This window comes from Falco peregrinus, chromosome 5 (assembly GCF_023634155.1).
Source record: "Falco peregrinus isolate bFalPer1 chromosome 5, bFalPer1.pri, whole genome shotgun sequence".
Classification (NCBI taxonomy): Eukaryota; Metazoa; Chordata; class Aves; order Falconiformes; family Falconidae; genus Falco; species Falco peregrinus.
The window spans coordinates 26,158,793-26,175,607 of record NC_073725.1 but is presented as its reverse complement, the minus strand read 5'-3'; the positions used below and the strand labels follow the sequence as shown (position 1 = coordinate 26,175,607).

At 42.4% G+C, this 16,815-nt stretch overlaps 1 protein-coding gene across 13 annotated transcripts in view; it reads right to left on the bottom strand.

Annotated features, from left to right (window-relative positions):
• The window catches only part of TNS3 (tensin 3), a 282,225-nt gene that overhangs the window by 74,224 nt on the left and 191,186 nt on the right, over positions 1-16,815 (bottom strand). For all 13 annotated transcript variants that reach the window (XM_055807042.1, XM_055807046.1, XM_055807043.1 and 10 more), the window contains one exon: positions 15,855-15,959. In XM_055807042.1, coding sequence (XP_055663017.1) covers positions 15,855-15,959 — 105 coding nt within the window. The remainder of the gene's footprint in view (positions 1-15,854; positions 15,960-16,815) is intronic.

Here is a 16,815-nt window from a genome sequence, read left to right as displayed (position 1 = left end):
CAACCTCACAAGAAAGCACCTGCCACTGGGGGATGAAACCATTTATTTGCATCTAGACCATTTTGCTCCAGTAAGCAACTGCAAGTTTAGAAACCTCAGAGTCACGAAAAAAATGACCATTCTGCATCATAAACAGCTAGAAAAGCATGAGACTCACAGCTAAAAAAAAAATGCAGCTGCTCCTGAGGAACCTGCATATTTCAACTTCCAGCTCCTGATCATAAAAAACCAAATTTATACTGCACATAGCAAACAAATTATTTTCAAATTTGCACAGTTGTAGGAAAGCATTCTTAGGTTAATTTTTTTCAAATTTTTATTTAATTATGACAAGCACCTACATGTAATTATCCAGTAACAATTTAAAAAATATTCTGATGTGTGATGCTGAACAGCATTAGGAATTCAGTTTTACCTCAGACTTGCATAAGATTCATCACTGCAAATCCAGTGGAAAGAATACAACTTAGTTGATGTGAAAAAAAAAAATAATAATTAACTCTACCTAGAATTTTTTCCCCTCCTAACTTGGTTTAAAAGGAATATGAAATGCAGTATGAGGCAAAAATCACAATTTTATTTTAAAATATAGCATTTCTGCCAGGGGAGAACTAAATACACAGCATCACACTCTGCGGACAGTCAGTCCTTACAGAGCACACGTATACATCACGCAGTTTCACACAAACGTTACACTGGGCAGCCTGAGATACGTTTCTGAACCACAGTAACCCAGAGAATACTTTAGATATGACTTATTTTAAGTGGAAACACCCACCACAAATCGATCTCCCATGACTCAATGATATCATAGTTAGAGAACACGCAAACAGTCAAAAGAAATACAAGGTTTACATTTTTATTTATATGTGTACATACATATAAAGTACATGTATGTTCACTATGTTTTTATATATAAGCTCTCTATATAACTATACATATATGAAAACTGTATACATAAAAACCGACCTATGTAGATGTGGTTTGTTTGTTCTTAAAACCAGGACAAATTAACAACTCAAATGCTATAAACCTTCCAAACACATGGTTTCAAAGTTGTTGTTCTCATTTTAGGTACCATCTTAATTTCATATTCTGCGTTTTTCACACTCACATATTTGGAACACCTCTGCGCTAGGACTTTTGGACTTCACTTTGCTCTTTCACACATTTCCTCCCCAAATGCGATAACCAGCTTCACTGCAAAAGCAAAGCTACGCATACAGACAAGGGGACATTTTTGATCGAGGAAAATGAGAAAACTTATTAGAAATGCAAAACATTATTCTGTGCACCCTGCTAAGGAACTGCACTGCAGAGGTCTCCTGCGCTCCATACCCCACCCCGATGCGCAGCTCCGTCCTGCTCTCACTTTTTCCGAGGAAGCAACACTCTCTAAAAGGCGGGAGTAACGCAGCTGTCAAAAGCCCAGGGAAGCTCGCAACAGGGGAGACCAAAGTAATGCTGGAATTCAGTTATCCAGACGGCAGGGGCCCGCTTTCTTTCAGCCTGACCTCCCTTCCCAGGATCTGTTCCAGCTCCCCAAGCTGCCCAGGCTGAAGCCCAACAGAATTCCCACCCTGAATCTGAATTACGCACTCCCCCCACTACCAGGGGCTCTCTTACAAAGGAAAGCCTCAGAGCAAAGGCTATGCGTGTATTTTCGCTCCCATACATAATACACAAAGAGGAACTTATATAAAAATTTCCAGCTGAAATACCAGCACATACCAAATTCAGTGGCTTCCTTCCAAGTCGCTGTTTCCTGGCACTTCCCTCCTCAAAATCCAAACACCCAAAGGCAGGCTCAAGAGTTAAAAAGAGGTTTCAGTCTTTCAGCCTTTTGACTTGTCCCCACAGCTACTCCCTGTCCATTCACGGCTTGTGAAAACACATACAAATGCAAGCCAGCTAGGTAAACACCAACACACCGATCCAGCAAGAGCCGTCCTGACCCACTCCACCTGAACAAAAAGGAGGTTGCACATACACAAACCTTTGCACACTGTACCCTTGTTCATGTTACAGCAGGAAACATTACAGGAGATGTGGATTATTTTTGTTCAACCTCATAAATAAATATTTCTACCTTCAGGCAAACCTGGACAAGTCCAGAGCTGCATTCCTTCAAAGTTAAATCTTTTTATGTGTGCTTCTCTTTTCCTTTCTCCCTCTCTGACAAATACAGGCCCTCATTCCTTGCGAACTCTTCCCACAGAATTCCTATAAAATCCATACCGAGATATATGTGGTTTGTATTTCCAGCTCTTGAACCACTACAAAGCTTCTTACCTCTTTATTAAGCACGATCAGGAACTTTCTGCAATAGTCAATCACTGGCTCATTTAAATTTGCTCTTTAAGCAAAGCCCTGCACACAAGAAAGCCCGAGTTTGGGCAAACACCCCAGCTTCAACAGGCAAGAAATGTCCCTGCTGCTGTTTGAGCTGCTCCGGCTCCTGGAGGTAAATGGGCTTCCCAAAGGAGCACCAGCCTGACAGCCAGAAAAAGCAAATGAAAATGTAAACAGGAGGGAGGAGCCTGCGGGGACAATCAGGTTCAATGAAACCTGAACTCCTGGAGCCAAGAAGGAGTGGAAATGTGTTGGCTGAAGTAGGTAATTCAGTCTACAAGGTATTTCTTTACAGTGGGTCTTTCTCAGTCTGTTTCAATATCCAAATGGAGCCAAGCAAGCTCCTGCTCCCACATTGCTCAGCCACATGCTGACAATTGCTTGCTTTTGCCATCTTTTTCCCAAAACAACCAGCCTTTAGAAAATTGTGTTCTGGCACACCGATCAGGTCAGACATTTGTATCCACGCTGTCAAGAATTTGTACGTATCTGAGTTCTCAGGGAAGGAAAGCCGCCTGGAAATCTTGAGGCAATAACACTTATTTTTACGTAGCAGCTGCTGCTTGCAAGCTCCCACAGCCCAGCAGGGTCGGAGTCCTCTGCTCTGGCATGAATCAGCCCGGAGGGGGACTAAGCCTGTCAGTTCCTCCTTCAGTAACAGCTGTATCCCACCCCACGGCAGCCCGCAAAGTTCTGCTCTAAACATTACTGCAAGCATACGCAGGCATCACCCCCAGCCAGCCACGTCCCGAGATAACAGCCATTTTCTGTTTCAGGAGCTGTCAACACTTCAACGACTTCTCGGCTGAACAAAGGATAAAAGCAGCTCTTGCATCGCAAAATACATGTACCTGGTCGTTGGTTATGAAAGAGTTGGATGTTAGGTTCAAACCCAGTTCAGAAGGTACACGCTCTTCTGTTAAGAGTGTCACTGCTCTTGCAAATCAGTAACTGGCTGCATGTGAAACCAGGCAGGACTTGGAGAAAAGACGCCAACCACACAGCACACACTATGCCGGCAGTACCTTCCCAGAGGCAGAGAACCGGCTTTCTCCTCTGGGACCATGCAGAATTGCTTCTGAGCTGGAAACTTCCAGCATCTGCCTCCAAGATATGGAAAAAAACAACAAGATATATTCAAAACTCTTGATGCAAACTGATGAGTCTCACTAAAGATGCAAATTTAGGTTTGGCCTATGTTTTGGTTCTCGGTGAGTTAAAAATGCCAGCTGTGTTCCTTGCCTCAATTACAGGCTGCTTCTGCTCCTTCACAAGCCCACCTGCACACGCATTCCGGGGGTCTGGGACTGTAAGCGCTAGGCATGCTTGAACACAGGCTAAGGCTCAACCCTGATGCCTGCACTAGCTAAATTACCAGAAGACACCCAGACAAGGTAATAGCAGCTCTGCATAAGTTAACTTACCCTATGGATATTTTACCTGCAACAGATTCATTCTGACAGATCTCCATGATTAAAATTTTGTTGTTCTACATAGCCTTAGTGGTGTTTCACACAATCATTGCAAGAATGCTTTGGGAACTCAAGCAAGACCAGTGTAACCACTGGTTAAACCCATCCATGGATGGGGTTAGAAAGATGTTCTTAAGCCGTGTCACTCAACCAGTTTTGCTGACACTCCCGCTGCTATCAGTTCCTGGCTTTCAGGGACACTCCATCCTGCAGCGCCGGGAATTCCTGGTTGCGCGCACATTCACACAGCTGAAGACCATCGGATGACTGGGTGTGCGTACTATACATACCCCTTCAAAGCTTCTGTGCTGACTGTTGCGAGTACAGATGAAATCTGGCCTAGCACAGAGCGGCAGAGAAGGGTCACCCAAATGAACTGATCACAATGAAGTGATCACAAGTTTTGGAGAGAAGATACGGCCCTGCACTGTGAATCCGCATCATCTCAGACTTCTTCATTGCCCAGCTGCAGTGCTTTCTACAATTTGGAGACCTCAAACTGCATTTAGTGCAACTCCCAAACTGTGATACAAAAAGTAGGTCCTGATTTGGTAAATTGTTTCAAGGCTGCAAGATTAATTCCTAGTTCATAAACATTTATGTGGCAATCCTTTAGTACATTTTTAGAGGGTTTTCAGAGAATTATAATTTGAGGATAACAAAATGGACTGGAAAGAAAGGAGAAAGGTATGAAGTCATCTTCTACCACTGTTTTTCCTTCCCTAACTATCCAAGACATTCAAGCAGCTGCTGGTGTTCATGGATGTATTGCATTTTAAAGAACCAGTTTTCCAACATGAAATAGCAGTAGCTAAGCCATCAGGAAGCAGTTCTGTTTGCTATGCTGCTCTGCATAGAGTCTCTGACTCCAACTGAAAAATAAGAGGCTGAAGAAAACAAGGCATGTATCACAAAACCAGAAAGCAGACAAGCACTGAAAGGAAAGCAGCTGGAGGTGGGGGTGCTGTTAGCAACATGCTGTATGAGCAAGACCCTCAGGCTCACATGAGGTCCTTAAACCTCAAATCTTTTGAGAAGCAAAAGAGAGGGCATGCAAGACCCCACAGGATCTTTATGCTGTGCAAATGCTGATGTGTATTTCCCAGCCATTCAAATGGATCACATGTGTAGTTCAATGATTTTACAAGTACTCCGGAGTAAGAAAAACATGCTTCCAAAAGCACAGCTGTCCTGCACGGAACACAGGCAGAGCCAGCCAGCACAAACTCACGTTTAGAACACTACTGTAATATACTGTCCCACTTTTGCCCACCTGCAATCAAAAGAAAAGCACCGTGATCCCAGCACAAAGAATTGATGCTTCCAGCAAGAAATTTTTAAGGTCATTAAATGGGAAGCAGCAGAAAAACACTGATGACTCTACGTGGTTGCTGAAAACCGTATAGGACCATGATAAAAAAGGAAAGGGCTTAAAAGGGCTGCATGAAAGGTCAACATAATGAATTTACTCTTTCTGTTGAGTATGGAATGTGTAATTTAACAGTATTACCATTATTAATAAAATTGCTCTGCCACTCAGTGGCACCTTCACTAAACTGATCAGCAAGTATTTCTAAACAAGCCCATGTATTGGCGAGGAAAGCTAAGGGACAGGTACACTTAGCAGAGCGCTTTCATTTCCTAACTTACTAATTAAACTTCAAAAGTTTTGCACTAGGATTCAAGAGACTTGTGGCTTATTTTCAGGTATTAGAGCAATAGAAGTAATGTATTGTAACCTTATAGGATAATAATTAAAGAATTTACCTTACTCAAAAAGAGTATTTGAAGATAATCAACACTCGCTCAACACAAGCATATACTAACATAATAAAGTATGTAGTTCTGTGTAGAGGAATGAAGCTGGGTTAATTAACATTGATAATATACAACTGTGGGCTGGCTTCAGGGGCAGTGGGCTGGCTGATGTGGATGAGGTGCAGCTGTGGCTGGTTCTGTTAAGGGGTTGGGCAGCCAAGGAAGAAAGAGGAGGCAGAAGCAGAGAGAAGAGATAGCGTGCCCTGGATGAGGAGAGACATGGAGAAGGCAGCAGAGGGACTGTATGAAGAGTATGTTGGTATGGGATGGTAAAAAGACCTTGTTGCAGCTTGATAGTTTGGAGAGTGCTGTGACAATTGGTGCCCTGTGTGAGGCCCTTCAGATTATGAGACTGAGTGTAATGAGCGGTGACGGCTGTGCTGGGGGATGTTTGAAGTTTTGAACAGTGATGGCAGTGCTCAATGTAGCGAAGACAGGTGGGGATAGCCTGTGATCCAGATCACGTTGAGATAGGCGGGAAGAGCCTGGGGGATCTGGATCAGACACTGGTAAAGGCGAGCCGTTGGGATCAAAGAAAAGGAAGCCTGACTGCCGTGGAGTTAAAGAGACTGAGGGTAATAATGGGTGATAGCGGCAGAGTACATGGCCAGACGTGGCAGCAGCCCGCAGCGGTGATGGGTTCGGCTGGACAGCAGTGATGGCTGTGCCAGGTGAAGGTGCGGGAGCAGTGCGGTGCTGCGGATGGCTCCCGCCATTGCTGCTGCTGCTCAGCCTGGTGGTATTCTTGCCGGCGTTTCTGTGCTCGTTGAAGGTGTCTCCACTTGTAGAAGAAATGGGCGACCACAAGGATGTTAAGAAGTTTTTCAGGACATGGGATGATGTGTTAGTGCTGTATTCTAGATCTGCCGCTGCTGAAAGCTCATACAGGTTACTGTCCAGTGTGACCCAAGAGGTGAAAGGACAAGGTACTATAAGTACATCAGAACCCCCCTCTGAGGAAAAAAAAATCCCAGATGCTAAGAAAGCAGAAAAGATGATCAATCTGCAGAAGATGAAAAGCCCAAGATAAAAGTGAAGAAAGAATATGAGTATGAGTTCAGGGACAAGTTGTCTGAACTGTATGAAAAGTTTATTTGTAACAAGTTTGTGATGGTTGGTAAAAACATGAGGTATGAAATGTCAAAAAGGGGGAAATTGTAGAGGAATTATAGAGGACTGTATGAAAAGTTTATTTTTAAAAAGGTTGTAATGATTGTTAAAAACATAAGGTATGAAATGTTTATTTTTTAAAAAAAGGGGGAATTGTAGAGGGATGAAGCTGGGTTAATTAACATTGATAATATACAACTGTGGGCTGGCTTCAGGGGCAGTGGGCTGGCTGATGTGGATGAGGTGCAGCTGTGGCTGGTTCTGTTAAGGGGTTGGGCAGCCAAGGAAGAAAGAGGAGGCAGAAGCAGAGAGAAGAGAGAGAATGCATGCCCTGGATGAGGAGAGACATGGAGAAGGCAGCAGAGGGACTGGCATGAAGATTATGTTGGTATGAGATGGTAAAAAGACCTTGTTGCAGCTTGATAGTTTGGAGAGTGCTGCAACACACAATGAGACCTTGAAATCAGAAGTTGTGGGAGTCAGCAGGGCCCGTCTTTCATTCTGCCCTTTTCTGAAGTCAAGGGAAAAAAAACCCCACCAGGCACATCTATGAAGTGGTTGTGTAAGTATTAACACCACTTTGGAAACATGGAAGGCAGGGGAAACCCTCTCACTTTATCTTCCTATGGTCCACTAAAGAGAACCACTATTTGTAGAAAATGCTTGCTGCAGAAACCTTCCCAGGAAGACACCTCACTGCCTCAGTACCTCTGTACGTGGCAAAAACTAACATGTTTCATTAACCACTGTGCCAGACTCAACCAGACAGCTGCAGGACCACCTCCACAGTAAGGCATGCTCAACTTGCTGGAACAGCTCTCCTTCAAAAACTAACATTGATTACGGAACAAGACATTCCCAACCAAAACCATAATGTTTTGCACAAGCTGTTAGCAGAAACCCATCAGGCCCTCCTGACCCACAGGACACACCTGCCAAGGGGGAGGGGAGGGTGAACACTGTACCATGGCATCATTAGTCTTCTTGGGATGGGAGTGGTAGTGGCTACCTGAACAGGGACCAGAAGAGAGTCACTGACAAGGCACCTAGCTGAAAAAGGCAAGGTGCATGATGGCATGATGCAAGGACCAGCAAAATGGGCAGTAATTACACTCAAACTCAGGAAAAGTCAGAACACTCTGATTACTTCAGGCATTTACCAGAAGAAGGATTGCTACTGCTTCATGGTGGCCTAAAAACCCCAAGAAACTCCAACCACTCTCATATGAGGCCTGTCTTTTGTTTTGTAAGTCTTCCCAGAGATTTGCCATTTAGGGGTTATAATGAATTTGGTATCATGAATCACCAGTTTATTCATGCAAATGCATTCATTTAAGAGACAGCACAAACCCTCACACCAGGTGCAAATGGCACCATGACTGGTGATGCTCTCTGTGCCCATTTTCACTGGCTGCTGGACTGAACCCTCCTACAGAGAGCGTGGAGCACGAGGCAGCTCTGTGTATGTGTGCTCGGGGGCCGGCACAGAGAGTGAACTTAAACCCTTCTCTTTCTGGTCTTGGGCAAGTCGCAGAAGAAACAAGCACCAGATCCCAACTTACACTAAGGCTTTTTTGGTTTGTTTCTTCCAGTTACACTTTCAATCTCTGATGCCGCCATGCTAATTTTACTCCCAAGCAAGTCAGGTGTTACAGGAATAAAAGCTCTCCAACACGCACAGCATCATGAAGGGGTTTTTTTCCATATCTAATGAAGCTAAACAGGTGGGATACCCTATGGCCTTCACAAGAGGGACGAAGAGTTGTTCAAGAGGCAGGTGCAGGGAAGGCACACTGGTGGAGGTTTGCCTTTCATACCAAGGCCATGAGCAGACTGTAAAATTAGGCAAAGAGGCTTCTCCTGTGCTATGTGCATGTGGAAGGAGATACTGATTTGGATGTTAGTGTTTAAAATAACAATGTTAACAACCATAGGCTGTAGCTGACACGACTGAGAAACAGGCACATGCTCAAAGGTTAATGCAAGCCTGCTCAGGAACCCAAATGAGCTGAGCGAAGAAGACTGGCTTGAAAAAGCATTACATGGCCTGAAGTAACGGCCCCCAGGCAATATGAATAGAACATGGGAAGGAAAAGAGAGAACGCTAGCCATGGTCACATCTGTTACCTTCCTCTGAGTTTCTACTGTCAGAATCCTTCTGTGCTGAAGAAAGAGGTTTTTTGCACATCTCATAAAAACAGAACTGCAAAAGATACCTGAATGTACCCTGAAAGTCTACTAAACCCTTCAAATTCCACCCTGTGGTCTCTGGGTACAAAAGTGTAATGAAGGCCTTTGACAAAGGGCTGGTGAATAACATCCTTGGGATAACAGCACTGCCTGTTACTGAGACAGGACAGAAAGCAATTGGAGGACATTAAAAAGGTCTTGGGGCTTTGGGTTTTGCTTGGGTTTTTTTGGGAAAGCAAATAATTGGCTCTGCAGCAGCTTTAGAAGTATTTGACATGTGCAACCTGTGCTTCCAATAAACCTGGGGACTGTTAGAGACCCTGATGATAGGGTGAATGGAGGCCAGTGTGCCCAGGAAGGGAAACAACAGGCAGTCAGAGGCAGGAGGCTAATGGAAAAAACCAGAGGACATGGGACAGAGTAAATGCCTAGGGAATCCTGCTTCTAACCTGTTCTTGTTTTCAGACATAAGGCTTCCAATATTTATCTTAGGTATAACCATGTCTCACTGGCACTTAGCATTTTGATTTTTTTCTGGTTTTATCGGAGATAAATATAAACTCAGCAGAACTGACAAATGGGACCTAGCAGAATCCCAATGCACTGAGTAAAATGCACATCATTCTTCAATTCAGACACTGCCTCATTGATACACCCCTGTGTTTGGGTAAAAGGAAAAAAAATATTTTTCAATAGAACACAGCAGGCCAAGTTCTGGAGCTGAGCTTAGCACTTAAGTAAACACTCAAGACTCTCAAAAAGGTGTTCAGTGTATCTTAAAGGATGGTCTTTAAAAGTGAGCCAAAAAAAGGTCACTTTGAATCAGTAAATCCTTTGAAAGTCTTGGCCCCTGACTGCACTTCACTGTTGGCTCCTAACTGACCTATCCAAAAATACTCTAATACTTTTTCTTTGGCTAACAAAAAAGACACCAAACCACAAACCAACCCCCAAAAAACCACCAACCCCACCACCACCAAACCAAACCAACACACACACACCCCAAAAAAAAACCCAACAAAGCCAAACATGAAAATACAAGATTACAGTCCAGGGCAGTATTAGCTAATCAAGAACTATCTTGAAAACACCTGCATAAACTTATTATTTGGTCCCTAACATATTGAGTTAAAGAAAAATATTTAAGCCACATTTAATGCTGTGTTAAATTAATTAATGCTGTATTAAAGGAGGAGGAGAGAGAGAATTACCTATTGCTGCACAAGTAGAAATGAAACCTTGTAATCCTGTGCTTGCATTCAATATTGCTGACATAAAAAAGAAACCATTTTATTTAAATTCTTCCTCCAGCTCATTGTGAGCCTCATGATTAGGAAGTCCAACCAGATTAAAATTATATATATATATATATATTAAAAAAATAACATACAAAATTTCAAGAAATAGAAGGCATAACTTTCCTCAGAGAAAACCAGTTCAAAGCTGACACTCCAAGGCATTTCAGATACTGTTTCAAGCTGGCAGCATTTTACAGGGTAAATTTCTCTATCTTCTCTAGATGTCTCTGTTTTCATTGTCAGAGAGAAAGAAGGGAAATTCTTTCAGGACACCTTGTCATCCCTACCTTCTAACAAATCTCTCTTTGTCTCAAAGAGTACTGCATCCAGCTGGTGACTAAAAGCTGCAATTACCATTTATTCGCTACCAATTTATCCTTCAGCTTCACTCACCAGAAATCGCATCAGACCTGCTGTTTTCTTTGGTAGGCATCTGCATTCCTGTTAAGGTACCAAAGCCAAGTAGTTTTGCCTCAGCCCTTGAGTTTTGCAATACTGAAGGGGCCCTCTGGGAAAAAAAGTGTTTAACTACATGAGGGGGCACCTCCCTATTGAATAGCTATTTACTTTGGGTTGAAGAGGAGAAAAAATTTCAATAAAAGTCAAACATCCCATCTAATCACATGACATGGGTGCATACCAGAATGTTGGTTATTGCCTACCTGGAAACATTTCTCAGATACTTTCCTTTATGAAAAGAAAAAGAGCAGGAGCAAACCAGTTTATAAATATTTAGCAATTTTTGACTGATTGGTGTTGATTACAGTTACAAAAGACTAGAAAATTTGTAAAGCAACCCTCTCAAGATACAGGAATTTGGATTCACTCAGCTCTATCCCTATTTGGTTTGAATTAAAAACATCCTTTTGTTTCCCAGGTTACTACTTTTCTAATTAACAAACACTGTTAAGCAAGCAAACGCACACTTTGCTAGAAAACAAACAGCAAGGTGCTGTTGAGAAAGATAAGTTCCTGCCTTGTAAAGACTTGCTGAAAGTCCTTCTTTTGCTATTTCAACCAATTTCTAATATGTGCACATGTTCTTTGCTTTCCACATATTGTAGTGCTGGCAGACAAAAGACTACAGAGGGATTTAGTGGTTGTTAACAGAAGTGAAATGTCTTAAAATGGAACACTGAACAAGAACCAGGTGCATTTCTGTTGCCAATCCACTGAATTCAGTAAAACTACAAGTGCCATTTTAGCCAACTATAACCTTTGATGTTTACCAGTTGTCTTTGTTAAAAAAAAACAACCATGCACAACAAAACCAATCCTGTATCTCGGCTAACTGAATGTTATACACACAAATGGCAGCACAGCATCCCAGTCACACACATCCCATAGTCATTGTCTTAAGATAGAGTTGTTCCTTCATGATAGATTCACCATCTCTCTAGAAGAATCTTAGTGTGCTATCAGGATATTGAGAATAAAACTGAGATGAAGCAGTTATAGGCGTTGCAAAAGTAACAGCAACATTCATCTTTTCTTCCAGTTATTCACGTTCTTCTATCAAAATGTTTCTACTCTTTGGCAGTACATTTAATTTTTATTTGAATATCTCTGATTTTATTTGCAGAACACCTGAGAGCCCAGGCTTGTACCAGGATCCACCGGTGGGTTCCACGCAAACGGATGGCTCCTATCCAAAAGGAGACTTGAATTTTTCAGCAGGAGGGAAGCATTCATTTACAATAGTATCTCTTACTGTGCCAAGTAATCATCCTGAAAATTGTCGAGAACCAAAAAACACCACCTCAACAAAAGACAAGTCAACCCTTTTCCACTTACCTCTCTTCCCTCGGGGGGGGCATGGGCGTGTGGGGTGTCAAAACTTTGTCATTTGGTATTTGAGAGAGAGAAAAATTAGTAAGTATAAAGCATATGAAAGTTTTTCAGGAAGTGGGAAGGGATTACTTCTTTCTTTCAATTTTATGGTCCCATAGAAAATACTTCATCCTCATTTATCACTACTCCCTATCTCCCTGCCCTAAATGCCATAATTACAAGCAGTAATTGTTTTTACTAGTTTTTAAGGATAATAATAGCTAAACCCAGCATTAGTTTAGTCCATTACAATTTCAACTACTCCCAAAATACCATGATGAACAATCCCAATCCCCAAATCAGTCCAAACACAAAGGAGAGGGATATGATCTTAGCAATCAAAAGGAAGAGAGTGAAGCGCAGCTGAAGTATGTGAGCTACAATATCCAAGTTTTAAATTGAGACACACAATTATCAAGAGGAATTGGGACACATTTAAATCTCTTCACATAACAGAAGATACCACACATTTGTGGCCACAGGTGGTATCTCTTTGTGGTCAACTTGCTATTTTGCAGCAAATTAGCAACCTTTTGTAAATCCATACACATCTATTGTATGGTAAGTGATGCCTGAAGGCAAAAAAACACCAACAACACAGTACTCAGCAAGATCAAAAGTCATTTCTGTTCCTTCCTGCCCACAAAACACACACACAAGACTCGAAGAATACCATGACTTCAAAACCACAAGAAAACCAATGGGAACCATCTCAGACTTCTACATGGCAGGAGGAAGACCTTCTCATTCTTGTGGTTCCAAATCCCACGCCTGACTGCATACTTCTAATCCAGAGTAACAGAAGTCCCTCTGCTAATGCACTGCTCAAGGTGGAGGAGGTCTGATACAAACTTAGAATTAGAAACTTAATAAAGTGTTCAGCCTATTATGGGGGACTGTTAGTGCAGCCTACAAGAGACACTTCCCAAGGGATCTGAAGAGAAACAACATTGATGAGAAGAAATTAAAATAATTTATTGCTTTCTAATTGTCAAAATTCCTATATTGTTAAGATTGAGGGGATAAAGAACTAAATCCAGAGAGCAAACCATCTAAAGCCTGGCTATAATCAACACAAATGTGTACGACCTTATTACCATCAAAGGGCTCAAGATCATTTAAAAGGCAACTGCTTCTGTCTGCAATGCTCTATCATGCCAACGAACCAAGATACTTTGGGTACATCTTTCTTCTATCGTGCCCTTTCATCTTTTGTTCTTTTGGTAACAAGGCCAAATAGGTGTAGGATTTCAAAAGGGACATACTGTTCTCTTGTTCATTTCTAATTTTTCATTTTGACACATCAGCTTGGAAACAGCCATTCCCCACACATATACCTACAAAGCAAATCCTGTTCTCTTCACAAAGCTCTGCCATAGCCTTCCTGGCCACCTTCATCTGCAGTTTCACAGGCACACATTTTTGAAACGAACAAAACAGTGTATAACTGGAATACAAGAATCATGCGTCACGCTCACGTCTCATATTATTCCTACTGAAATTCCTGTGGGAAAACAGGTACAAGTAAAACTGTGAAGATCAGTCCCTACATAAAGCTAGGAGTTTACCTTCACATGGAGTGGGTCTGAAACAGGCACCCTGTCTGAGACCTCCCGGCATCTTAAACATACTGTCACTGTTACGCAGACTTCCAAATGCACCCCATTTTGTAGCTTAATCTTTTCTGAGGTACAGAAAAGATTCTCTCACTGCCTTCAGGACTGTAGCTAAAGGCTTCAGAAACCAAGGTTTCTGACTTTGCTCACTTTCTGGATGTGAAATCAGCATCTCCTCTTAGTGGTCTCTCACCTATGGTCAAAACTAGGACTCAACACATCTTTGTAATGTAAAAGCACAACACTGAACCGCTGTACAGACTATAAGAGAAGTCCATCCTGCTGTTTATAAATCCTACATAAATGAAGACCTACGCAAATTATGTTTACCTCAGGCAGCATACTAAGCTTACCTTTGTGTTCAGTACAGATCTCACCCTTAGGAGAAAAATGTAGCTGTCCCCTGTGTATGTGCTTTAGCCCCTCCTGACCTTTTGTCCAACCTACGCAGGAGCAAATGCTCTGCCTGCAGGTCAGTTGTTGGGCATCACAGGGTAAAACCCTGCCTCCTAAACGTTTGCTTCAGAAAAGAATATCTGGATATATCGCACGTTCTTATGGTATATTCCCTAGCTTCAGCTCTAGGGATTTCTCTGCAGATGAACAATAAACTTCTCAAGAGCTATCCTAATCATATTTATGTTGTATCTCAGGTACTTAAAATATACCATGCACGCAAATTACACACATAAGCTCTTATTTAGTCTCACAATTGAAGCCCTGAACATCAGGAGAACATGCTTGTGAGTGGTATGCGATCAAGTCTTCTACAAGACGTGAGCAGTGAACAGTGCTGTGTCTGCCAACAGTGTGCTGTCCAAACATTTATATCAGCTTTCAATTTCCCATATTGATTCAGTTACCTACAGTGTGACACATTACAATGGGAAGGTCAAATCCACCTATCCAATCAATCTCAGCAATTAAAAACATTTGATATCAATGCATTGCTTGCTGAAGGTTATGTATATACAAAGGACAGGGAAAAGGATGGGGGGGGAAGGAAAGGAAGCAAATGATATGGAAACATTCTGGGTAGAAACTGAGATCTTCTTCAGCCAAGATTCAGTCTCTCAGATGTTATTCCTTCTAAAAGACACTGTACAGTCTCATGCAACTATAAAACCTCTGATGACTCCCTTCGGAGTGCTCTAACTGCCCCATGTAAACGAGCCAAATGACTGTTCTCTTTCCACCTTCTATTTTCCCCTAGTTTTCTGCAGATTGGAGTCTGCTGTGGATGAGAAAATACTCACAAGAGTGATGCAGTGGAAAAAAAGTCAAGCTCCCACTATGCCTCTGCCCCTAAAACCCTCACCAATGTAGTCATTAGATGGTCAATGCCAAATTCAGATTATAAAAATCAATGGAAACTGAGCCTAGAGAGTGGCTAATTAAGTACCCTAGCTCTGCCTCTCTCTCATTTCGTAACAGGAGAGTTGTAAAAACAAGAACTTTGGCATCCATTCAGTACCTTCTCTCATGTTTTTACTTGCAACAATGTCAGGCTTGCATGCGCACCAAGGTGTACAGACACAGGTGTGACATTCTCAGTCCTCACAGGAAAACTACACACATTAAAAGCACAACATTCACTCAAGCAAAGAATCTGAAGACAGCTACTGGAGGCTTTCATCTTGTGCACGTATCAGCAGATTACAGAAGAGAAAAGTCTAAGAAATAAAGAGCAAGTCGGAAACAAGTACATTTATGAGGGGAAATAGGCAAATACACACAGTCTTTGCTGTTTGTTTATCTGTAACTTCGCAGCCTGGTGCACCTCCTGCAACGCTCCAGATAACATAGTAATAAGTACTGAAGGCTACAAACTCACCACATCATTTTGTTGATCTTAAAATTCTTTATTAGTATTGCAACTAAAAGCCTTAGTGGAAAAAAAAAAAAACCAAACCACTAAAATGTAACTCGTATCAACCAGTTGCATCTCTGTCTAATTCAGTGCATTGACAAGAATCTCTCTCAAATAACTACTGCAGCTTTCTTGCCAATAGAGCCACTGAAGTTAAACAGGGAAAGGTTGACAGCCACTTAACACAGCAACAAAGTGGCATTAGGTTCAAACAAATGAGGTCTCCTTCCTCCCTTTTGAATGCTGTGACACAGATGCAAAATGTTTTGCCATGGTCTTGTGTAAGGGAACTACTCACCTTCCCCATCAGGGCTCACATTTTCATAGGAATCCCAGCGTATTAGTGGGTCTGAGGTATTGTAGTCAACTGTCACTCTATGGTCATTCTGAAGGTGTTCACATCCTAAAAAAATAAACGTCTGTTTGAGACCAAACATTATCATAGCCACATTGGTAATGGTATACGCGCACATATGTATGTGGCCTTCTGACAGAAGCTTGCTCCCCAGACTACAACACCATATTCTGAAGTGGAAGCAGCAGCAACAGGGGAAGAAAGATTATATAAATCAGCTAAAAAAAGCTTAATCTATGTTTCATGACAGAGGGTACAAGCAGAGAATTTGATCTTGAGCTTCGTGGTTATGCCGTGGCTCTGGAAACGGATCAGCCCCCAGGCACAGCTCCGGCAGCTGATCCCCACTCAGCCCCGTAGGCCGGCACGATAAAACAGATAGCTGTTCAGAATGAAACCACAAGGATCTATACTGAGATGGTACAAAAGGAATGCTAAAAGAAGAGTTGGCTACAGATTATCATTCCGATACCAGCACAATTTATCACTGAAGATGAAAGGAGAGCTGAAAACCACCACTCTGTGTCTCTCCCAGTTCCCCCAGGTGCCAAGGGTGCCGTGCCAGCCATTCTCCAGCTCCTGGCAGAACCCCCGCTGGGCACCTTGCCTTCTACATGTTTGCCCGCGCTTCAGCAGGCTCTGCCAAAGACACCTGGAACTTTCAGCAGTAACCCACGATTTTCTGTCCTTAATGAGGTGTAAGATAATATTCAGCTTTTAAATGTATACCATGAGCAATTTAGGTGTGGTTCGGTGATTCAAAAGCGCAAAGCACAGGCATCAAGGACTCATGACCTTGGACTTGGCTTTGACACCAACACAAATCAAATTGGCTGTCTGCCTTTGCTCTTCTCTCTGGACTAAGCAACAGAGAATCCTCAGTTATCAACTCTTTGGCTGTGTC